The 24743-nt window shown below is 43.6% G+C and overlaps 4 protein-coding genes across 5 annotated transcripts; 2 read left to right on the plus strand and 2 right to left on the minus strand.

Annotated features, from left to right (window-relative positions):
- Positions 1-1335: 1335 nt before the first annotated feature.
- On the plus strand, positions 1336-2700 carry LOC146544185 (uncharacterized). Its single transcript, XM_085227247.1, has 2 exons — positions 1336-1533; positions 1668-2700. The coding sequence occupies exon 2, from the start codon at positions 2163-2165 to the stop codon at positions 2631-2633; it is 471 nt and encodes a 156-aa protein (XP_085083373.1). The 5' UTR covers positions 1336-1533; positions 1668-2162; the 3' UTR covers positions 2634-2700.
- A 645-nt stretch (positions 2701-3345) lies between these two features.
- On the minus strand, positions 3346-7416 carry C6H7orf25 (chromosome 6 C7orf25 homolog). 2 transcript variants are annotated; one of them, XM_085226714.1, is made up of 2 exons: positions 7270-7416; positions 3346-4907 (listed from the first exon to the last, which is right to left on the minus strand). In XM_085226714.1, the coding sequence occupies exon 2, from the start codon at positions 4889-4891 to the stop codon at positions 3626-3628; it is 1266 nt and encodes a 421-aa protein (XP_085082840.1). In that variant the 5' UTR covers positions 4892-4907; positions 7270-7416; the 3' UTR covers positions 3346-3625. The 2 variants fall into 2 exon arrangements, with proteins under 2 accessions (XP_085082840.1, XP_085082841.1); XM_085226715.1 differs by lacking the exon at positions 7270-7416 and adding an exon at positions 7135-7263.
- A 3916-nt stretch (positions 7417-11332) lies between these two features.
- Positions 11333-16566, minus strand: PSMA2 (proteasome 20S subunit alpha 2). The gene is made up of 8 exons (XM_003207329.5): positions 16419-16566; positions 15155-15231; positions 14579-14711; positions 14067-14189; positions 13617-13698; positions 12334-12407; positions 11834-11891; positions 11333-11751 (listed from the first exon to the last, which is right to left on the minus strand). Exons 1-8 carry the CDS (start codon positions 16457-16459, stop codon positions 11635-11637), a joined length of 705 nt encoding a protein of 234 aa, XP_003207377.1. The 5' UTR covers positions 16460-16566; the 3' UTR covers positions 11333-11634.
- Positions 16567-16764: 198 nt separating this feature from the next.
- Positions 16765-18013, plus strand: MRPL32 (mitochondrial ribosomal protein L32). Its single transcript, XM_003207330.5, has 3 exons — positions 16765-16948; positions 17044-17213; positions 17420-18013. Exons 1-3 carry the CDS (start codon positions 16780-16782, stop codon positions 17672-17674), a joined length of 594 nt encoding a protein of 197 aa, XP_003207378.3. The 5' UTR covers positions 16765-16779; the 3' UTR covers positions 17675-18013.
- The last annotated feature ends 6730 nt before the right edge of the window (positions 18014-24743 follow it).

Here is a 24743-nt window from a genome sequence, read left to right on the forward strand (position 1 = left end):
ACAAAACAAGCCAGCTAGCTCTGCAACAGTAGGAAAGAAGACATCAAGCTGAGTGGTGTGGCTGACACATTAGAAGGAAGTGAAGACATCCAGAGGGACCTCAACAAACTCCAAACGTGAGCCCATGTGAACAAAACGGGGTGTTCTCTTGCAGCTCGGAAGGCCAGTAGTATTCTGGGCTCCATCAGAAAAGGGGTGGCAGCAGGGACAGGGAGGTGATTGTCCCTCTCTATTCTGCCCTTGTGAGGCCCCATCTGCAGTACCGTGTCCAAGTCTGGGGTCCTCAGTATGGAAAAACATGGAACTGTTGTGGAGGGCCCAGAGAAGGGCCACAAAGATGATCAGAGGGCTGGAAAACTTCACTTATGAAAACAAGTCTAGGAAGCTGTGCTTGTTCAGTCTGGAGAAGAGAAAGCTACAAGGAGACCCCATTACAGCCTCCCAGTATTTAAAAGGTAATTATAAATGGGAGTAGAATCAATTTTTTATAAGGGTAGACAGTAATAGAACAAGGGGGAATGGTTTTAAGCTCAAAGAGGGAAGGTTTGGAATGGATGTCAGGGGGAAGTTCTTCACAGAGAGAGTGGAGGTGCACAGAACAAGAAAGAGAGCTGTTGGAGAGGGTCCAGAGGAGCCACAGAGATGATCAGGGGGCTGGAGCACCTCCTCTACGAGGACAGGCTGAGGGAGCTGGGCTTGTTCTGCCTGGAGAAGAGAAGCTGCGGGATGACCTCATTGCAGCCTTCAGTACCTAAAAGGAGCCTACAAACAGGAGGGGAGTCAACTCTTGGAAAGGGTAGATAACAGCAGGACAAGGGGAAATGGTTTGAAGTTGAAGGAGGGAAGATTGAGGTTGGATGTCAGGGGGAAGTTCTTCACAGAGCGAGTGGTGAGGTGCTGGAACAGCTGCCCAGAGAGGCTGAGGATGCCCTGTCCATCCCTGGAGGTGTTCAAGGCCAGGCTGGATGGGGCCTTGGGCGGCCTGGTTGGTATTAAATCTGGAGGTTGGTGGCCCTGCCTGTCAGGGGATTTGGAGATTCATGATCCTTGAGGCCCCTTCCGACCCAAGCCATTCAACAACTCTATGATTCTAAACAATTTGCAAAGGAAAGATTCACGTGGAGACAGTATATGTGCAGATTTTATTTTCCCAGATCTATCAGCATCACCAAGGGCAGTCACTGAATGACGAAGGGTGATAAGGATGCAGGCCCGGCCTGGTGCCCAAATACACGCAGCCCTGCACTGTGAGGCCACCGACCAAGGGGCTGTGACAGCAGCGGGAGATGGCTGTGAGCTCAGTGAGCTTCCCCACAGAAAGCGGGGCGCAGCAGAGCCCAGCATCACTCGTGCCTGGACTCCGGTTGAGCGCAGCAGCGAGACTTGGAGGCGCGGACGAGAGTTTGTTTGGGCCGTGCTGCGGGGCTGCCGGCAGCAGTTCCTGGTGCTCAGCCCGCGGCATCGCCAGCCTTCCCCCGGCCCTGCCCGGCTCGGGCAGCCGGGGCCCCGCGGGTTGCGCTCGCAGCGGCCGAGGTGAGCGGGGCGGGGACGCGGCCCCGGGGCGGGCGGCGGGGAGCGGGGCCGGGGCTTTGTGCGGAGGGACCGGGGCGTCGCTGCCGCCGCCGGCCCGGGGACGGCGAGTGACCGCGGCCTCTTCTCTTTTGCAGCTGCTGACGGCTCCGGCCCGCTGCAGCCACTGAGGGGAGCGGCTCTCCAGCCCGGCCCACCGCACACCCGGGGCCATGGAGCTGCCCTCGGACTGGACCTGCCCCGTCTGCGGGCAGAACCGGGACGACGCAGCGTACGTGACGCCCTGCCTGCACCGGCTCTGCTTGGGCTGTGCGCTGCGGTGGGCAAAGCGGCAGCGCCGTGTGCAAGCAGAACATCGAGGCCGTCCGCTACTCGGTGCAGTCAGAGGAGGATTACCTCGAGTGCCCCGTCCCGCAGCCCGCAGAGCGCTCCGAGGACGAGCGGGACGAGGAGCGGGGCTCTGCAGAGCCGCAGCTCGAGGCTCCCGAGCGCGGCTTCCCAGCCGAGGTCTGGGCGGACTTCTTCCGAGGAGATCCGGGAGACCTCGAACCGCTGCTCCGGTGGCTCCAGCGGGAGCTCGAGGACATCACCGGAGATGAGTGGTGGGAGTGGTTGCGGCGCGGACTGCCGTCATGGACCTGCTGTGCGCGTACGGGCTCGACGAGGACGCCCTGATCCTTATGTCGGAGTCACACCTGGAAGACCGCACGGAGGAGTTCGTCGCGGGGCTCATCGACACCGTGACGGCCCTGTACGGCCCAGAGCTCCGCCGGCGGCAGGACAGCCGGGCTGCCCGTGAAGCAGGAGGGCAGGACGGCCCCGCGGCCACCCCCAGCCCCGCCACCTCCCGGCAGGATCCTCCCGCCGGCCCTGCGGGCCCCGGCGCCGAGCGGCTCCCCGGCGTCCCTCACGGAGGGCCCGAGCCCCGACCCGCCGCCCCCGAGTCCCCGCAGGAGCCGCAGGAGCAGCCGGGGCAGGCGGCGGCAGCGGGCCTCTCCGCCCAGGGCACGGACGGCTCGCCTGGGGGGCCCCGACGCCCCCCGAAGAGGAGGGCCAGCAGCTGCCCCCCGGATTTGCCCCCGTCCCCCAAGAGGCGGCGCTAGGCCGGCACCCACTGCGGTGCTGAGCACGGCTCGGGCTTGGAAGCCCATCAGTGATCTTGGACTGCTTTTAGAGACAATAAAATATTTGCAAAAAAAGAAAACGTCTCTGTGTTATTGATGATGATTCTATGATTCTATGAACTACTGCAGACAGTGCCACTGCTTCTAATCCAGATTCTGCAGAGGTTACTACCTGTCACCACATTTGGGTCACCTACCTTGTAATAACACAAGTCACTGCCCTCCCTCTCCATCAGCACATAAATCTGTGGTTTGGAGAAACCTCTTTAGGGGGTGTCCAAGAGAATACTGATGTCATGTACTTAGCTTAAGGCATATCCATCAAGAATGCAAAACAGATTAATCCATGATGAACAGTAAACTGTCCTTTGGACCTTAGCTGTAAAAGCAAAAATCAACTTATTGTTTATTTTCTTGTACCTTCTTTCAGGACTTCTAATACCAAACATAACACTTAAAGAGACACACGGTTCTTCCGTATGCTCCAGATGGCCTCTGCCACATCTATTCACAAGGTAGTGAGCCCTGTTGGCCCAGAAAACCAACGGGATCCGGGGGTGCATTAAAATGACTGTGGTTACCAGGTCAAGGGAGGTGATCCTCCCCCCTTACTCTGCCCTGGTCAGGCCTCACCTGGAGTACTGCATCTAGATCTGGGCTCCCCATTACAAAAAAAAGACAGGGATCTGTGTGCTGTAACTGAATGTTTTAATAGGGATGGATACAATTAATATACTGTAACAGTTAATGATTTTCAAGGAAATCTTATTACTTTATTGAATAAATTAGCAGTTGAACAAAAAACAAAAACTGAATAAAGACAATGTAAGTCTCCTGGGGAACCCTTCCATTGCTCCAGTTACTGTTCTCACTGTTACACAATCAGAAAATGTATCGCTATGACTCTCTTTTTTCTCCAGTTGTTTCCACTGAAAGATCAGCAATATTCAGAGATTAATTCCTTTAACAAATTACAATCCATTATCACGTAGGCAGCTCTTTGGTAAAGGTGTGGCAACAGATTCTTTGCTTTCTGTCAGTGCTCTTGGCTGATGAACAAAAACACTGAACTTGACGCCTTGGTTAGCAGCTGCCCTCACAAAACCACTATTTGCAGTCATGGTGATGGCTTTTAAAGTGTCTCCTGTCCCAAAAATTGTTAGAGAACGACTGTTGATTTTTGAACTAGCCACTAGTCGTAAGGCACGATCAGATGGCTGATCTGCGACCACATTAATTCTTTTAACAAGCAATGCAGCTCTCTCTTTCTCCCCAGGCCCTCCCAGCGTTTCCAAGATTGACTGAAAATCTCTGACAGCAGATTCACATGCAAAGAGCTCCTTCCCCTCCATGAACTCCTCCAGCTGAGGCAGGACTCTCTCTCTCCTTTCTTGAGCCGCTTGCTCTGTTAGCACTTTTTCTTTGAAGATGAAGTAGCAGCCACCATAACTCAGAGCAGAGACATAGGTTATTAATGTAGTGATGTCTAAGTTCACTCTATTGCACACATTTACTTTGATCTGTGTAGGAAAAGCAATGCTGGTCACTAAATTCTCCCGATCTACTCTGGTGACCTGCAGTTCAAGGTCTTCTTCATCTGATTCACTGGCACTTAGGTGCTGGTTTTCCACAGATGGTTCTACTAGAGAGTTCACTGCAACAACATCTCCTCGCACAGATATCCCCATCTCCTTAAGTCTCTCTGCCATAGGACTGGACACGCTGTTGTAGAAGGCAAATATTATGTGGGGATTGCTATACTCCACTGGCTGTTGACAGCTTGCCTGCAGGAAGTCTTCAGCCTGCTCAATGACACTTTTGTCACCATACTGGCCCCTTCCCAGCCAGATATTATGCAGGGCTTCAGCCTTCCGACCAATGGCCTTCACCCACGTGTGACCTCCATTTGCTACAACGTCTACCACCAGCGTCTGTCTGTTTCCAAACCTGTCCTCATAAGAAAAGACTTGGAGGACACTGACAACATCCTCCAGGTTCTCTGCTGACTGGATAATGGCTTGGAGATGGGTGAGGTTTGTACTCTGCAGATGAGATTCTTTAATGACCATCTTCCCCGACTCCACTTTGTGTAAGAAGTTTAACTCGGCCTTCAGTTTGCCACATAGTTTTGCCCCACCTTCTATTCTCCTTTTCTGGAACTTGGAAAGGGCTTCTGCTCTCTTGATCAGTTCTTTGGCAACGGCAATTCTTTCACAAAGCAGTGTCTGCACAGACATGTTGGAAACATTATTCCTATTAGATGAAAGAAAAGGAGAAGACTGTTAGGACACAGCTAAGAATAAGGACAGTCAAAAGGCCACTGCAACAGTACACATCAGAACTCTGTAGTAGATTTGGTGGAACAGCTGCCTGTACTGTAAAGCACAAGCCTCAGAAACCTCCACACAAGCCCCACCAAAGCCTTCACCTTTGATGACACAGCCTAAAGCCCAAGATTCCAGTTCTCAGCAAGGAAGAATAACAGCCTCAAGTGTCCACAGACACCTTGCAAGGGTGTGCATCTTTTCACTCACATCTGAGTCCCTCGCAGAGCCAGTCATCTAAAGAGATCTCAGCTCCCAAAGTTCATTTCCATTGTTGTTGCCATTCAGAGCAAAATTAGAAATCCTCCATATGCAAATGTTTCCCCTCCCTCAGACCACACTATCATTATAATATTAGTCATCTACCACGCTTACAGATATACATAAATCACTGTTATTTAATATAGCGTAGAAAACGCCCATTATATCTTACAATTCTGAATAGCATACCTCTGTCCTCTCCAACTTACACTATATAATCCCCTGAATAAGCTACTAACACCCCTCTGGGTAAATTTCAACATTACACAGCATTGTGACAAATTATAATTCCAGGGTCAGGAAGATTTGGAAATCTCTATGTTCTCTAGCTTCATCACAAAAATCACAGAATTGTAGGGGTTGGAAGGGACCTCATCAAAAGTCCAATCTCCCTGCTAAAGCAGGTTCACTAGAGATTTATTGTGCAGCATCAGACAAACACATTCCTCTGCATCTACACTACTTAGTATGTCTCCCTGAACATAACAGTAGGAACTGCTTAACTGAATGATTTGAAAAATGTACAATTCAGTATCACATCAAAAACACAATTTTTAAAGACACTCAGTAAATTGCCACTATGGAGAGTGAAATTCATCCATTTTCACTCCCAACTATGCGTATAAACAGATGCTCCTGTGATTTTTATCTGAACTGCACTTTGAAGAAAACTAGGATCAAAAGGCAAAACAAATATAATTTCAGTCAAAAATGTGAAAAATGATACAGTCTCAGTCCTACAAAAGACTCTGTCATTACTACTCTGGAACCTGACTTCATTATACACAATTCAAACACAGTTATTATTAACTCCTACTGGCTCAGTAAATTCTTAACATTACCAAAATCTTTCCTTTCTTGTCAACCACTGTCTAAAATCTTCCATCATGCCTTATTCACTCTTTTCAGGGTCAGAAGATGCCAACAAACTTTATCCTTCCTCTCAAAATCCCAACCAGGCAGGTTCAAGCACCAATCCCTTCACTGCCCAAAGTGAATCTTCCTCCTATCAGTGCCAGGACAGGAGAACTCTGATTCACTTTTGGCTCTCAGTATCAGTACAGAGTATTTAACCTCCTAGCATTCCAAAATTGCACCTTCAAGGTTCCTCAGTCAGAACAAGAAACTCACACTTCTGCAGCAATGCTTCAGTGCCTCTGTGAAGGTACATCCACCTCCCACCACCTCCAGCTCTCGCCTTTTCATAGCCACACGTGGTTCTGCAGGGTGCTTGCAAGCTACTGCTCACCCAATTACTAAGAAGGAGGAAAACTTTAAGACCTTTAAACAGCCACGAGGCTGAGTGGAGGTCTGCCCCATGTGCAGTGCCTTCTCTGAGCTCAGCTTCCATGAACCACCTGTGAGGGCAGGCAGGGCGCTGGGTCAGGCAGTGCCACATCACATCCCACAGCGGCTGATGTTCGGCAGTTATTACAGTGATGGCAGTTCATTATATACTTCCAGCAGGAAGCCAAGGATTATTCTCGTACGTAAAGAGTAAAACCTTGTAGTTACTACTTCGGGACCTCTCCCCACAGCGGCTCCAACTTTTACAAGAGCAGTAAAACTTCAGGATGAAGCCCAGTTCAAGCTCTTACAGGAAAATAAGCCCACCAACCCAGCCCAGCTTTTCAGTGTGACACAGCTGGGGGACCCCAACGTTAACCACAAAACGCCCGCAGAGGCAGCACTTCCGTAAACGAGGACAAACCCCCCCTCAACCCAGCTGCTATCGCAGCCCCCAGCCCCGCCCAGCCGAAGACGCCACTCCAGGCCACTCGCGCGCAGCCCCGAGCCGAGCTCCTCTCCCCTCCGCCGCCATCACGTGAGCGTGGCGCCATTTTGAGCGCGGGCAAGGCGCGCTCAGCGCCAGCTCCCGGCCCTTCCGTGTTTACCCGGACGCCGGGCAGCCCCAGCCGTGCCCCCGCCTCGCCCTCAGCGATCACGGCCCGGATGCCCTCAGGACGCTGCCCTTGCTCCCCCGCGCCCACGACCGATGTGAAGACACGCCCAGCGCCATCCCCACTCACCGCCCCGGGCTCTCCTTCCACCTCCCCTCCGGCAGCGCTCTCGCCCCGCCGGCAGCAGTTCCCCCGGGCGGTGCTGCGGCCGACTCGGCCCAACGCGCCTCCCCCGGGCCGCCGGGCGGGGACAGCAGCGGCACCCGCCTGTCGTGCCACGGCCTGCTGCTGTGCTCTGGCAGACAGAGAGGAGGGGGGATCCTCCAAAAGCATACATTTTATCTTTTTAAAATGCCTTTTTTTTTTTCCTTTTTTTTTTTTTCTTTTTTTTTTTTTTAAATCCAGGCATACTGCGTTATAGCAGACGAAGATTTCGGCCTCTACAGAGCAGCTGTGTGCTTGGATCAGCCTTCTGCTCTCCTTATGGAAGGCCAGAGCATAGTCAGCTCTGACCTTTAATTTTAGCGAGGAAGAAACAATCACGTATGTATCAGTGAAGCTTCAGCATCACTAGCAGTTGGTGCCCAATGCGAGCAATGGTCCTCTGTGCTCAAGCACTTGGTGCCTTTATTTGTGCCAAGACGCTGCCTGCCTCACCAGCAGCTCAACTACTCAGTAAATCTCCCAGTGGCCTCAGGCCTCTTTTTGTGCTACAGCACAAACAGCGAGAAGAATACTTCCAACACTTCTACTTAACCTAACAGCCTCACTAAACTGGTGATGGCATACAATGGTACTATGCTGCTCTAAGCTCTTGATCCCACCAGTGAAGTAAAGCCCAAGAATTCTGTGTTCACAATGGTGTTGTGCTGTCTGGATTTCCTCAAAGCTGACCATCTTCCAAGACAAATCTCAATCAAAGCATGTTGTCTGCATTAAGTGATCAGTGTCTCTTCTTCAGATTACTGATCAGAAACAAGATAATGAATGCGTGATACATCACAGTCATTTTAAGTCTTGAGCTTGTGTTTTGCCATTTCTTATGAAGGAATTTTGTCCACTCTTTACCCTTTGACATCTCCTTATCCATTGTTAGGTTTTACAAAATATAAACCAAGCTAATATAATGCAATTTATGAAAATAAATACAACTGCTATATAATTTGCTGCTCTGTTGCACTCACTGATAACATCAATTGATGTTATTCCCTGAGAAATATATATCCAAATTAAAATTACTATTTCTTAAAATTCCAGGGATTTAGAATGGAAAAAGATTTAAATTAATTTCCTGCATTTTAAAGGGCCTCTTTAAATACCAGTTTAAATTTAGTGTACTGTTCTAAAACAGCAGTTATCTGAGTATGACAAATGATCTTACTCACTGTCAAAGATTAAGCAATTAAAACAGCAGAAAAGCCCTGCACTCCAAGTCGCACCATCTTCCTCATTAGAACAGTGTAATACTGACATCTATACACCTACCACTAAAAAAACCAAATGGTATAAATAAAACCTGAATTCAAAATATTATGCCTGTTCTTTCAACTTATCCCAAATCCAATGAATTTTGATTTCCCCATGGGAATATGGCTGTTAAAGAACTTTAAGAATTCAGTTTGAGCCATCGTTCTCAACTACAAATGGTGGCTTATCAGAATAACCACTAGTGGCAATAAACTGTTAAACCCACACTACTCATTGCACATGAACCAAGGAGAAATGATTACCACAGAAGTGACTCAGGCAAGATCATGCCCCAGAATAAAACTAAGGAAAGCACTCTCACAGAAAACTCATCATTTTGAAGTTGTTTGCCATAAAAAAGAGACTATGTACTAACACATATGTACTAACACATGGTGCTATGACAGTCCAGTGATAACGCCCTCATCTTTTTCTGTGAGTACTTCTACTTGTTCTCAAGAGAAAATAGTGCCATAATTAGATAATAATCAAATCATATATTGTCCTCCTCATGGAACAGGGCAAAAAATATACATAACATCCATACCAATTACCAGAAAGTCAGTATTTTCCTTACTCAGCACACAATACTTCCCATAACAATGCACATTTGGTGTTAAAAATATTCATATTTGAAAGATCTGGTTGTGAAGTTTATCCTGACTAAAACATTCAGCTAAAAACTAGCAGCGCGTGACTATCCCGACTCCCCACCTCCAAGCAAAGGTTACGTGGGATGCACTGCTCCTCCAGGCTCCACCAAAAGCCACCTCTCCATACTGGCACACATTCAACGATTCTTTCTCAGAACTCTGAGTTAAGAAGATACTTGGCCCCATCCCTCCCACAGTTAGGTACTTGGACATATGAAGATAGGCACGATTATAAATGATTGTTTGCAGTCCATCCTGCTCAAGGCTGGACAGCTGGCTTTGCTAACACCAGAATGACTTTTTTTTTTCATGCCTTTTTTTTTTTTTTTTTTAACCTTCTCCTGAAACAGTATATAGGATCTGTCTTTGCAATCACTTGAACAGAGCCTCTGTCTGACCTGTCTTAAATTGTACTTGCTTTATTTGAAGTCCCCATATTCTCTGACACAGAAGTTACTACATCATTAAGCCACAAGAAAAATAGAAGACTTGAGCTTTCATGTTTCTTCATCACCTATAAAATGAGCTATTTTCTACACAGAGGAAAGCTGTTCACCTAAAACTACACACACAACACACAAAAATCTCCACCCGCCCAAAAAATATCACAACATTTTACATTTGCCCCACTATTACCATCTTGAGAGTGAAGTACTTTGGTTGCAATTACATTTCATAGGCTGCTCTTCACTAATCAATTCTTTCTAGTAGAGGATGCAACTAACCTACTGTTGTTCATGCTAATCATCTTCTGAAGTACCTACCTGCTTTTTTTGTTTTGCATACAAAACTTCTTTAAATATTTATATAACATTAAAAGTAGACTGGATGCATGCAAATAATAAAGTTGAATCCCGCTTTTCAGAATGATGATTCTGGAAGTGCAAATTAAAATCTAATAATATGAAGTCTCTGCTTTCACATCCTAGTTGCTTAGTTGCTTCTAAGAAGAATCAGAATATGAATTGGTTTTCAGGTAAAAAATACTCAAAAAGTGATCTGGAGAAGTCTTAAAGAACCATCTGAACATAATTTTATTTTTGACATTATGAAATAAAACTTCATTTATGGCATGCTTAAGAAATTCTTATTTGCCTAACGATAACACAAAACATTAGATGACAGACATAGAAAAGAACATGTCACTTTCTTTGGACTTCTTATTTTCTTCATTCGTTATGGCTGGTAACTTTTAACCTGTCTGGCTGCTCCCATATAGCTTTATTAATGTACAAGCAGACTGATCCAACTATCCTAGTTTCCATTTCATTATCAGTAACTTTTCAATGGCTTCAGACCAGATTGCTGCTTTAAAAAAAAAAAAAAAGTCTGTTTAGCATCTTTCTTTTGTGCAGTTTGTTTCTACATAACCTTACAGGCACTACACATGTAAAAAAGAACCACAACAAACTAACAGCACATATACCCACACACAGTATGTTCAGGTACCTAGTTCTGCACATTTAAAAGTAGCAATGCATAAATTAAGTGCTCTTTTCATTGCTGTTCCATTACAGTTATCTTGCAAGTTGAAAAATACTTCAGCACAGTTAAAGGAATAAAATGATTACATGACATGTTCTCATTTTGCTTTCTATATCCTATTGATTTTTAAAAGTACTGGTAAATGCATTTAGGTTCTGGTCTATAGCAGTTGTTTCCGTTATACCTAATAGCATTTCAGGATTGAAGAATTTCAATTTCTAGGATCACAAAGGTCAACTGACTAACAGAAAACAAACTCTTAAGACACGAAGACTAAGACAATTCTAGACACTGAGAAGCAGAGCTGTTCAAGTAGATCACAGTTCATCCCCCAAATGGAAGACTGTTCTACATCTCCATGGAAGTGTGCTTCACACCAAAGCAACCTATTTTTGGAAGTTACTTAACAATTACACAAAATTCCTAAGTGAAAAAATTCTCTTGTAAGCACAGAGTTTAGAAGTTCTTTAAAAGGTCTAACAATCAGTTCACGATGGCTAACGTGAAATAATTTTTCCTCAACAATGAAAATACCAAAATCTCAGCTTTATATAGACAACAAGCTATGAATAAAGAGACACACACGCTTTCCCGCAAAACAGAGGCCTTCCAATTTTATTATTTTCCCTTTGTCTGTGTTCATTCTAACTTTACATTTTGTAACAGTATTTTGTGTACAAACTTTCCATGTATCAAGGGAAAGAATTATCTGTATTAAGATTCAATTTATTACAATATTAGGACTGCTGCATTTGCACCCATGATATTTAAAAAATCTGTCAGACAAACCATGTAGAAATAAGTATGCAAAAACTGCAAAGAAAAACATTTAAGGAGCCAAAATTAAAAAGACCTTAGTGTGAATTCACACAGTCTTGCTTGGTTTCTACTAGGCTATTGCAGCCAAGTAGTCCTTAACCTCAGTCGGAGTTAGCCTCCTAAAACCAGCTTCATTACATATGCCAACTTCAATGTTGTCTTCTGTCATTTGCCCTTCAAAGCTCTCCTATTAAAGAAAATATAGTTCAGTGAGTCATTTCAGTGATGCCGCAACAGTAAGATATGTATTCTTTAAATGTTTTCCTAACCTTTAATGTTAAGATAGCTGTATGAATGGCATCTTCAAGCTCCAAATCTTCATTGTATCTGTAAAAATAAATAAATAAAATAAAAAAATCACATCTCAGCACAGTACAATCTTTCTGAATCCTACTAAGTCTAGAACCTCTAAAACCCCAAACAGTATTAAAATCCCCAACTATTTGTAAGAAATGCTATATTAATATTCAAAACAGTTACTGTTATTAAAAAAAAAATCATTATTGCTGCTGATACTGTGGAGAACAATGTTTTTGCAAATATATTAAACACACTGCTTATTGCACTGGATTAATTAATCATACACACAAAAGTTAGCGTTTTGTAAAGCCAATATCATGTACATGTTAAATAAAGCAATTAGAAACATCGTAAGTATTTTAAATCTTTGTACCAATCATTCAAAAGTGTACTTTTTTTTCCTGACTCTTTTATCTGAAACCTGGAAGAAGAGACAGCATTCTTTTAGATATTATTGAAATACATTTACCTTTTCTCAAGGAATGTTTTCCCATTGACGTAATTTTTTCCCATGGCTGTTGCTTTCCAAGCAAAATAAGCTCCCTGTAAAAGCAACAATCTATTGTTTTTTCTAATTCAGTCAAACATTACACATTCAGTTATTTGGTAACCGGTACAGAAGCCATTATGAAAATTCTGAATGTCATGACAATATGTGAGATTATTTTGGGTTACACTCAGACTGATTTGATGTGCAAACATTTGCTATGGAAATGTACAACACCATTTTAATTGGGCCTTGCTGATACACTGGGCCTCCCACTACTTTGAAAAATGGATTTATTAAGTTGTTAGCATAGTTTTGATTTGGGATTCCTTGAACAGAAATTCTATGTTTGCCCTTGAGAACTAATAGTCAGTTCTTTCACGAGGCTCATCTCATATATAAATATTATAGATATTTATAGGTACATTCGTGTGTGTTTATGCATATCACAAGTAAATACACGTGTATCTATACATTTTCAAAGACTTGCTACAAAACAGCCACCTGATTTATCTTAGCTACTACCAAGGTATTTAGCTTTTGGGCCTGTTCTTTCCTACAGGATAAAGACAATCACACCCATCTATACCTCAATCAAGATGCCTTACACGAGGCAACTGTATTCTGCTTTTTCATTTGACCACTGGGTAGAGACTCAGATTTCTGAAGCTTATCGAAAATCATGAGAATAACAGATCTTTTAATTTGATGAGAAGTCTTATAACTCAGGCATCAGCAGGTAAATTTTAGTAAAAACACTTTTCTAACACAGCAAATAAACTCCTGTAAATTAACCACTGCCATTAAATATGAAAGCATTTGCATTGCATTTCACAATGGAACAGACTCTGTAGCAAAACTAGGCCAGCTTAGGGAATAACTGTTTGAGCTGTCAAGTGGTCAAGTATTTTTTCCTAGTACCTGCTGCAGAACAGCACAATGACTCTTGCTGTTACTACTAAGCAGGTGGGAAGAGATGAAAAAGGGTGGTGATGTCCTTCAAAAACTGCTGCCATTCCTCGTGCAGTCCATAAATATGGAGGCACAGAATAAGCAAACAGGTGCCACCCACTTCCCATATTTCCTTTGGCACAGCAGCCAGAACTCCATGCATGCTGCCAGCATGGATCATTCTGACTTCTGAATTCTGGTTAAGGAATCTTCTAGTTCTAGATCCTTCAAACCACAGAAAGTATTTCACGAGCACATATGAAATTTTGGATATTTTACAGAAACAGAAGAATTTACAAATATAAGGTACTTACAGATGGATCTGACTGAAATAGATAGGGCCGCCCCTCATTCCAGCCACATATTAGCAGTGATACACCAAAGGGACGAACACCTCTACATACAAAAACAACAAAACCACACAAAACAAACAAGCAAAAAAAAAAAAAAAAAAAACAACAACTCAGAGCTGGCATGCAAAATTCATAAATTTATTCAATGAACACCAAACCTGCATTACTTTGGATGCATTAAACTTCCCCTAAGGCCTCCCACCAGCACAGAGCTGTTATCATGAATGACTAGTCGACCTATTCAAGATATAATGACTATCTCACCCACTGCCAGGTAGTGACCACTCACCCACATTCTGTGAGCGTTTTCCAGTGAAAAAATATCTGTGTTTTTGACATGAAAAATGAATCACCAGGTAGCTGTCATACTTTACCGTTCTAACTGCCTCCAAACTTCAGAAAACCACATACCCAGACTGCGTGTATTCCTGCATCACAGAAGCAATTCTTTGTACTAGTTGAGCTGTTGGAATGGGCTCATGATAAACCAAGAAATATTGCTGGGCCAGCTTTCGTGCTCTGTGTACAAGTACTCTAGAAACAAACAAAATTATCCTATTAGAAATCCAACTATTTGTTACAATTTTAGCTGAAAATTCTTAAAAATTACTATTCAAAGGAATTACACTTCTGACATACAACCAGTGTACAAAAAATTGTACTGAGTTATATATATTATATTGAGTTACCAACTCAGTACTCCCTGAAGTACTTCAAAAAACAGAAACTAAGATTGAATTCATTGCTCTCCATTTCACACTCATTTTTGAGATACAATATTATTTACCAAGGTAATTAATATATTATAAAAAACCTTATAGAGAAAGAAGATCTCATATACAGTGTAACACAACATAATATTACACTATACATATAGAAAAATGTATCTAAATGAATAACCAAGCATAATTTTTTTTAAATACCTGTAATCTGGACCCATACCACTATACACTAAACCTATATGTTTGGTAATTGGCTCTACTTTATGGACACTCCTTTCATCATAAAGAATGGATTTCTGCTTCTTTTCCGTTGCTAACACCACTCCGTTTGCAGCTAGAAAAAGAAAAAAAAAATGCTATATTAAGCTACTCTTATAGAAAGCAGTTGAAATACAGGTTTGTAGGAACAAAGAAATTTGCTCCTCCGTTCTTAAAAATCTCTTCAAGTTTACAATCACGTTAAAGAGACACTTTGATGAATTTACCCAACATTTCCCCAATATTTTAAAAATAATCAGACAGCTCTCATAATCACATTTTAAATATTAAGTATATATTAATAATTGAGCAGTCAAAATAACTATTTCTATACATGGAAACATATCTAGACTTATTTTCTTAAGTAACAATATTGCTCCAAACCAGAGGCATTTGTTTCTACTGGTTGTGTCCCCAAAATTACCCTAGCAACTTTCTTCTCCTCAAATGGAGTTCTGTGTTCCCCATCTTCTGTAAGACAGTCATTCTTTCACTGGTGGAGTTATGATCTGAACAAACCTTTAATCCCAACCGATGGAGCTCCTGCAGCCACTGCAGCCAAAGCATACTCAATCTGAACAAGTTTCCCAGAAGGACTGAAAATGAAAAGGCAGAAGTAAGCCTGACAGTATTCTGTTAAGCTCAAATTTGCATCAATTTGATGTTAACTTCCTTTTTAATCTTTTTACAGCTCATATCTGCGTACCCTAACCATAATATAGGAAAAAAAAAAAAAAAAAAAAGAAGAATCTGAAGGCTTTAAAAGAACCAGGCTGATAACAGCCCCAGAACTGCTATCCCTGCTTGTAACATCAATGAAAACTAATGCTTCTTGGGTAGGACTCGATCTGATTGCAGTGCAGTTCTCCAGATTTGTATCAATTAAACCAAGTTTCCCACTCAGTGAGGGAATATTCAGAGCACATCATGAATTTCTACTGAAATAGCGTTTAGACATGTTTTGCAAAAGATTTTGAAACAGTGAGGCTCGCTGTTGAAAGACAGAAGCAAAACACTGCTATTCTTTTTCACTGATAGGCCAACGACAAGATGCAAATCTCTCATTTCGCCCTCAAGTATTCCCACATCTGGCTTCAACGACCATTAACAAACGCAAGCAAATCAATAATTTTCTGTATGAGAATCAAAGCACCAGAACATCAGCGAAATAAATTAAAAGGTAGCACTAGCTCAAATCAATGATTCTCAGTTCGTGGGACAAGTGAATATGGAGAAGCACAAGTAATTGCTATCTCTTTCTTGTGAACACAAACCCAAACAGTTTCACAGTATCAGTGCTTTGCAAAGTACAAAACGCTTGTTAACTCCACCAGGAAAGGGCTAACGAAACATTCACTCCTTCTAGCAGCGCGGGCACATTCAGCTGAACTCATACACTGAGAACATTCCTCTCCTACTGCCTCACCTGCTAACTGCAGCATCACTTCCGTGAACTGCTTTGCAGTGACACAATTACAGAGCACTGCTCTGAGGTCAGGGAGACACTTCACCAAAAGCAGACTCCTGCTTTCAGTTTCTCTTTTTGCACCTTCGTAACGCAATATAACGTAACATCATGCAATACAACGCAATACAATACAACCCATCCCTTCTGCCCAGGCCCAGCAGCGCTCGCTCAGTACCGCAATGACTCTGCACACTCATCGTGCCCCCCCACCCGGACGGCCGCCCCACGCACACCGTGTGCCGTCCCGCTCTTCTCCCCCGAGCCCGCCCGCCGTAAACCAGGCGGACCCGCGGCTGCCCGCCCCCCACTCGGCACCTGAAGGTGGTGAGGGAGAAGCTGTATCCCCGCTCCGCCATTTTAGCACCAGCCCCCGGCTATTCTCGCCAGCTCCCTCTGCGCATGCGCGGTCCGCCCGATCGCCCCGCCCGCTTCCGGCTCGGGGGCACGGCGCGCGCTGATTGGCGACGAGGGAAGCGCGCTCGGGAGCGCCGCCGTACGCCGCGCCCGCGAGGGGCGCGATTGGCCGGGAGGCCCGCCGCGAGGCATGCCGGGTCTTGGAGTCCTAGACCGCCCAGCCGCCCTTGCCCGCCGGTTGCCGCAAAGGATGCTGGGAGTCGTAGTCCCGGTCTCCGTCGTCATTACGCTGTGACGCGTTCGAAGCACTCGCTTTCCCAGAATGCTGAGGGCGGCCGCGGGCGTCCGCTCTCCTCCTGCCGTTCCTGCCGGCATGGCGGTCGTGGTGTTGCACTCGGTGCCGCCGATCCGCGTTCTCCTCCAGCGTTGCTGGCAGCGGCTGGAGCTCGGTCGCTGGCCGGCCGCGTGCGGGGCGCAGAGCCCGCTGTGGGGTAGGCCGAGGCGGGCGGGGCGACTCTAGGGCCCACGTTTGCCCTCGGGCGGTCGATGGAGGTTGGCGGTAACGAGTTCCGTTTCGTCCCTTCAGGGCTGGCGCCGGCCGTCCAGAGCCCCGTTTGTCTGCCGGAGCCGGCAGCGGGCGGCGAGGGGCCGGGCTTCCTCGGCGGCGTCCTGTGGATGGCGGCGCCGAAGAAGAGGCGCAGCATCGAGGTGAACCGGTGCAGGAGGAGGAACCCCAGCAAGCTCATAGCGGTCAAGGTGATGGCGATACACGGCTCACCATAGGGAACCGTTATGGTGGTCAGAGCCGCCTTGTTCTGAAAGGGGGATGAATTTCCCCACTATTTCATTTATTGCTTCCTACTGCTTCGTTTTTTGTTTTTGTTATTGTTTTGTTGTTGTTGTTTGTTTTTGCTTTAGCTCAAATTACTGAATTTCTGTTTTTGACTGCCTTTCTTTTTCAGAGGAACATAGATGTTTGCCCCGAGTGTGGAAACTTGAAGCTGAAGCATGTTCTTTGTGGTTATTGTTATGCAAAAGTCAAAGCAGAGACTCAACAGATACGGAAAGAAATAGGTAAAAAGGAAGGAGGGCCGTTTAATGCTCCTACTGTAGAGACTGTAGTGCTTTATGATGGAGAAAAGCCCACTGAAAAAGATGAAGGCAAGCGGATCATTGAGAGAGCCAGGAAGCGTCCATCTTGGTTTATTCAAAATTAACAGCAAGACAGAGCATGTTTTCCTAGAATGTTTTCCTGGAATGTTTTCCAAGAATGTTCAGTCAACGCTGATACTGAATAAGTGTGAACTTTTAGGATGCCTGATGAAGTCACATTTCATGTCATGTATTGCTTCTGTAGCATACAGTGGGCAGTGTTCTTGGTGATATCTATCATAGCAGTCAACAATTAAAGAGAAGTTGGGATCAGTCTTCTTGGACATCTGCATACAGTACAGTGACTACTTTGTCCATTAATGTTGGATGCTGTAAATAAATTTTTATTACTGTTAACAATGGAAAAAACAATCACAGATATACAATAAAGATTCCTAAAGAAATCTGCTTTCCAGTTTTGGCTGCTGGTCTTAGAAAAAAATGTTTAAAATTATTGTTGATTAGAAACAAGTAATATTATTGAGGAAGGATATGGTTATCTGATAATTTCCATTGCTCTTAATAGAATCTGTCTGGATATCTCACACTACTGCTGTTTGAAATCCTCAGTGATGTTCCTGCTTGTGGGTGAAACAGCAGATGCCAAGTGATGTTTGCTCTTTTTCAGTACTAGACTGAAGGTTATTCTCTCAGCTGGCACTATGCAAAATAATGCCCTCTGAGTGTGCTGTGGTCACTTCAGTAGAGAAATGAACTGAGATGCAGTGACTGGAACTCTGTAAGAGTCAAAGCTCATTGTTTGCAGCCATTCCCATTTTGTAGTCTGGATGGTCTGCAAAGAACAACATCCCTTCCTGACTTGTGTCCTCTGCAGAGTGAGGGTGGCTTTTTGGTGCTGTAGTCACAGCAGGTAGCTCTGTATTTTCAGGTTGGTTTTAGCCACCCAGAAGTACCACAAGCATTAGGGGTTTAAACTAGCTTCAGTTAGCTGCCTGAGCCTATGCTGTCCTGGTTTGGGGAGCTGTGGTGGTGAAGAACTATTCAGTGGCTTTCTACTGGTTTATTTTTTTGTTTGTTTTGTTTTTAATTGTTTGCCACTCTAGAGGCTCCCCCCAAATTGGGCAGTTGATCTAGTGTCTGATTTAGTGGTTGGCAACTCTCGAGCATGGGATTTGGAAGTAGTTGGTCTTTGAGGTCCCTTCCAACCCATACCATTCTATGATTCTATGAAAATAAAGTAGAAGTTTTGATTTCTTTCCATTTAAATAGCTTTGATTCTTTTTTTTTTTTTTTTCTATCAGTACTAATGAGAAATGGAGAAATTATAAATATTCTTTTTAAAATATTAAACAAGTTATAGGAGTAGAACCATTGGAAAAAAAAATAGGGGACGTTTTTACTTCTCTTTTGGAATAATAGAATTGTTATTATTTCTATTATTATAAAAAAATTATTAAAACCTGGGATGTCAGTGTGGTGTTCATTTTCTGGAAACTAGAAGTCTCACATAATTAGATGATAATAAAAGCATGCAGTAAAGAGCATCAGAAGGACTTGTGTAACATTTCAATTTGGGAATGTTTTATGGAGCAAGTGAGTAGTGCTAAGTCTTTTTTGTCTTTTTTTTTTTTTTTTAAACTTCAGAGTTGTTAAGAAAATATTAGTGCTTGTTAACAGTTCAATCTATGCAGGTTGCTCCCAAAGTAATACCTCCTATTTAGTTCCATGAATACTACAGCAGGTATATAGGCAGGCAGTAACTCTAGTTGGTAGAGCAAATTATTAGTTACAAAGCACTATTTTCCAGCCTATTCCCTACCAGTAACTATGCATTTTCACCAGAGAACAGAAGAGTGCATGCCATGCTTGTAAAATCTACACCAGTGGAGAAGACAGCTGCTGTGATGGCATCATTTTTTGAAAGGAAGTGTATAATACATAAAATGGATTGAGGAATGTCCTATTTGTAAAAGAAAATATAACCAGTAGCTCAATACAAGGTCAAATATAGAGTACCAGCTTATATGAAGGTGTGGAAATACACCTAAAGCCTTAGGTCATTTCTGAGGCTTGTTCCTGACCTGGGCAGTCAAAGCTGAAGGGAGCAGTAGGGTTCATCAGTTTTAGTTTTGTATTTCGGTCTATGGGCCCATCCTTGGGCCTCAGGCTGGGGAGGGCCCAGGGCACATGGCATCCTAGGGCAGTGTGAGGGAACTGAGAAGGTTCAGGGAGTATCTGAGTGTTGACTACACCTGCCTACTGGGAGCATGGAAGATGAAACCTGACTTTTCTTACACTCAGTGACGGGAGAACAAGAAGTGGCAGACCCATATTGGAACATGAACAACTTCCAGTCAGGCAGAAAGAAAAACTATCACCACGAGGGTGCTCAGACGTGGAACTAGCACCCTACAAGTGCTAGTGCATCCTCCCCAGGGTATCCAAACTTTACTGAGCTTGACTGAATCAAACCTACAGAACAATCAATCCTCTAAACAAGCCATCTGCACCAGAGTCTTCACAAAAAAAAAAGAATGAGTCAAAGGGAGAAAAGCTATGAATTAGCTACAAGGGAAAATCTGTCCCCTTAGTCCTCTGGACAGCTTAGTATTTGCTGCTGCCTCCTGTATCTGTACTGGGCATGAAAGCAAAACACTGAAAACATTTAAGAAAAAGGGGCACATTGGGATCACTTGATACTGTGTTGGCATAGGCACAGCAAACTGTCACCAGAAACATGAATACAAGTGGCTTTACTTCTTAGTGTAACAACAGTCTGTACATTCTCTTGGCACATTGTTTTTAATTTAGTTGAAACACAGGAAATAAACACCTCATTTTCCCCTTTGCCTGATGTAGGATCTGAACACTTTCACACTGGTTGAGTTACATAGCACCCAACTGATGGGGGACAGCCACAGACACACCTGTGTCCCTGACCCTAAGCTTTTTTCTCAATACTCCAGAGATTGTGGAGATCAAATCTGTCCAAACTACTTATCTAGAGGCATGACTGATATCCAGCTACAGTTTGTGCACTGCCATGGAGGACCTGGCTCCACCTTCAACCACTTCTTCTGTAGCCAAGGAAAGTACAGGCTGAGGACAGCAATCCCTAATTGACCTTCTCATCCTCAGAGTGCAAAACCCCACCACCAGGTCCCAAGGACCACACAAGCCCTCCAGCAGACCCCCCCGCTGTCTCAGTACAGCCACCCAGAGGACAGCAGGCCCTGTCCTACCCACCCCTCTCCTTTTTGGATCAAGGCAGAAGAGATGCTACCTTCTCCTGCTCCAGGGTCAGGAGTGAGGGATGAAAAAGTACGGCTGATGCAAGCCATGAAACTCAACAGTTTTAAATGACTGCATCTCCATTAGCAGTGAACATTTTCATGGTGCTTGAGGTACATAGGGGTAAACTGATGGGAGACAACCACATACGTGGCTGTGCCCCTTTTCCCCTTGAGGATGACCCCCATAGGATCCAAGGGATCCTCTGGATATTAGGAAAAGGTTTCTGCCAGAATTCAAGAAGTGTTTGGACGACAGTCTCCAGAATGTGATTTGAATTTTGATTGGTGGAGCCAGGTGTTGGACTCAGTGATCCTTATGGGTCCCTTCAAGTCAGGATACCCTATGGGCAGGGCATCCTGGCCTGCATCAGAAATAATGTGGTCAGCACAACCAGGAAAGAGATTGTCACCTTGTGCATGGTACTGGTGAGACTACATCTCAAGCATTATTTTGGGCCTCTTGCTACAACAAGGATCTTGAGTTGCTTGAGTTGCTTGAGCATGTGCAGAAAAGAGGAATGAAGCTGATAAAGGAACAGGGAAACAAGAACTATGAGGAGAAAATGTAGGAAATGGGATTGGGAAGAGGAGCATGAGAGACTTCTCACTCTCTTGGTGTACCTGAAAGGAGATTGCAGCAAGGGGACTGCTGGTCTCTTTTTTGAGGTTACAAGTAATAACATGTGAGGCTACAGTCTCAGACTGTGCAAGAGGAGGTTTGATTGGACTTTGGGAAGAATTTCTTCATTGGTGCGGTTGTCGAGCATTGGGATGAGCTGCTCAAGGCAGTGGTAGAGTCCTCATTGCTGGAGGTACTCAAGAGATGTGTGGATGAGGCACTAAGGGATATGGTTTGTAATAGAACTTGGCAGATCAGGCTGATGGTTGGACTTGGTGATCTAGGACTTCCTCAACCTATATGATTCTATGATTCTTAGTTCACTTTTCTACCTGTACCTTTGCAATGTTAATATGTGCAGGAGGTGTTCGTATTTGTATCAGTGCCATATGATCAGACATCATTCTGTTCAATTATTTGGATTCAGTAGGAAATCTGTACAGCTCGTGCCATTTTCAACAGTCTTTTAAATATGTTTTTATGAGGGCTACCCAAAAGCAAGGCCTCATGTTTTATTACATGAGCTCATGACACAAGAGGTGGTGGTACAGCAGTTGAGGGTGAATGTTCCCACCAACATTTCATTCCGTTTTGCTACCATGTGACATATGGCAGCAGGGGGCAGTTTGACAGAATGGCATCTGGTGTCAAGTGTGTGTGAAGCAAAGGGGTGTAACTTTATGTCTCCAGGCAGAAAAAGTTGCACCCACTGACATTCATCGATGCTTGCTAAAGATGGAGACCAAACAGTGGAATATGAATTACATGGTCAACATTTCTTTAGCAACTGTGCTGTCTTAGCAGCTGTAAAAGTGGGTCATCTCCACTGGTGCAGATTTTTATGAAGGTGGCATGCAGTCTTCTGTTCACTGATGGGGATAATGCATAACTGATGGTGGGGACTATGTTGAAAAGTGACATTTTGTAGCTGATAATTTGCTGTAGGAAATGGTGTCTTTGTACCTGTTGTAGTTTCTGTGGAAATAAATAGGAGGCATTACTTTTGGAGCAACAGATGCATTGTGAAGCTGTCAGCAGTTGATAAAAGGCGTTTGTTGTTTTTTTTTTTGTCTGAAAATGTCATGATTAGATAGATGTTATATGCACGTATGTGCTTTTGTTGTTTTTGGTTTTTTTTTCTTCTAAGTACTGTGCGTAATAAGAATGCTATTCCAAGTGTTGGAAAGAATGAGGAAGAACAAGTAAGGTCAAAAAATACAAGGATGTAAGTTGCTAAGCATTTTAGCATTGTACTAAGATCTACATGTGTAACAGTGATCTCTGGCAGTGAAGAACTGCTTGATAAACCAAGTTTATCTTTAATTTCCCATTTGGTACTGAAATGTTAATAGAAGTTAATGGAAGTTCTGTACAAGATGCTGTAGTAGCAAGAGGCAGAAGGACGTACACAATACACTTAAAAGCACTAGGTGGCAGAGTAGTGTAGCTTTCTGGTAGGTGGAAAAGTGGCTGGTGTGATACGATACAAAGTCAGATTCAAGAAATTTGCATCTGTATGAGTAAGTGATTTGCAAATGGACTAAATTTGCCCAGTGCAAAGAAAAATGTGATAGTTTTCATGGGACATGGGCTCATCATTTATAATTCATTGATCTGAGTGAATTAAATGAGATCTGTACTGAAAAATAATGCACTAGATTTTATGTATACCTGTGAATTTCTGCTCTTTTCTGGATGATTTATTTAAAAATTACAATTGTACCCATCAGTTTCCCTAATAAGAAAGTGGGAAATTACAGATGGCTTCGTAATTCTGTTCTTTTGTACTTCTTGCATATTCAGTTATGTGACATTTTATTTATGCAGCCAGAAAGTTGCAGTTGTAGGTCTGATGGCATTCCAATCAATTTCAAGGTATAGCAACTTTGAATTTGTAAAGTCATAAGGATCAACTTGTAAACAGCAGATACAAAGTGGAAAGAGAGGTAAAACTCTCCCATCTTTTAATGAATAAAGGCATACTCTTGCTCAATCAACACCTTAACTCTGTTCCAAGTCATAATTCAGAGGAATAGCAACAGCTTGCAACATCATTGCTGGTGAAAATGCAGGTGGTGGTGACTATGTAGAAAAAGAGTGCTTTGTAGCTGAGAATTTGCTCTATCAAATAGTGTTATTGTGTCTTTGTATCTGTTGAAGTTTCCACAGAAATAAATAGGAGGCATTACTTCTGGAGCAATCTATGTACTTAAGCGCTTGTCTTTTTCTGTCCAGTTCTTGAAAGGGCACAGACTACAAAAAGTGGCTCTGAAAATGATTATTCTTTGTAAGTATGCTTTTCACTATACAAGAATATAGAAATGTTCTGTTTATGCAACCTCAATGCAGGAAACAACTTATGCATCTGTAGAAGAATAGTATGCCTTAAATATGGTGTGTAGGTCGTGTTATAGGAAGAACAATCCATCCCTACTTTTGGAGCAGGTATAGATTTACATCTATTCCCAGTGTATGCTAACAATACACAGCCCCATCACTCAGACTCATCAGCTTGTCTAGCAATTTGGCTCTTTTATTTTTTTTTTTGTTGTTATACTATAGGTCTAGAGTGTATTATGTGAAATATTTCCAGTAGGACCTAAGGATTTTGTGTATGCTGTTGGAGAGATTAATGTTTCATTTTATAATCTGAGATTAATTGTTAAATACCAAGAATAGCGGTTTTAAAGGAGATGAAATATGTTAAGGCTCAAAATGGACAGACCAGTCCTGTAGGAAAAGTTCATTCTAAATATATTGAGATTTGAAGTTCCCACTCGTTCATCTTTGTGGCCCGCACCATATCATGATGTTAAAGAAGCCATTGATTTCAGCAGGATTTCTTCTAAGGGAAATCACAACTCCAAGTAACTGGGAGAGGCAGGCTCTAAAGCACCACCTGTTGTGTTATGAAGTAATTTACTGAGATCATGAAAGCATTTCTATTCAAATCAAAGCAGTCAAAGCTAAGCCTTTCAGTTGCCAATACCCATCTTCATGCACTACTTGAGCCCACGAGTCCAGTTATTCTGTAGTCCTTGGGATAATATTATTCATGAATAAGGAATGTAATCCTTTAGAATCTCAGGAGAATGCTGAGACATTGGAATTTCTTTGGCCCCAAATCACTCCTTCTCAGATGTTTTTGTACATGATAGGTTACCACAAAGATTCTATGAAAATAAAATAATGGAGGAAGGAAAACAAGGGTCTACATTCAGAGTAAAGGCCACGAAGGTACAGTCACTGGTGAGTGTGTGG

The sequence above is a fragment of the Meleagris gallopavo genome, chromosome 6, assembly GCF_905368555.1.
Source record: "Meleagris gallopavo chromosome 6, MGAL_WU_HG_1.1, whole genome shotgun sequence".
NCBI classification, from domain to species: Eukaryota; Metazoa; Chordata; class Aves; order Galliformes; family Phasianidae; genus Meleagris; species Meleagris gallopavo.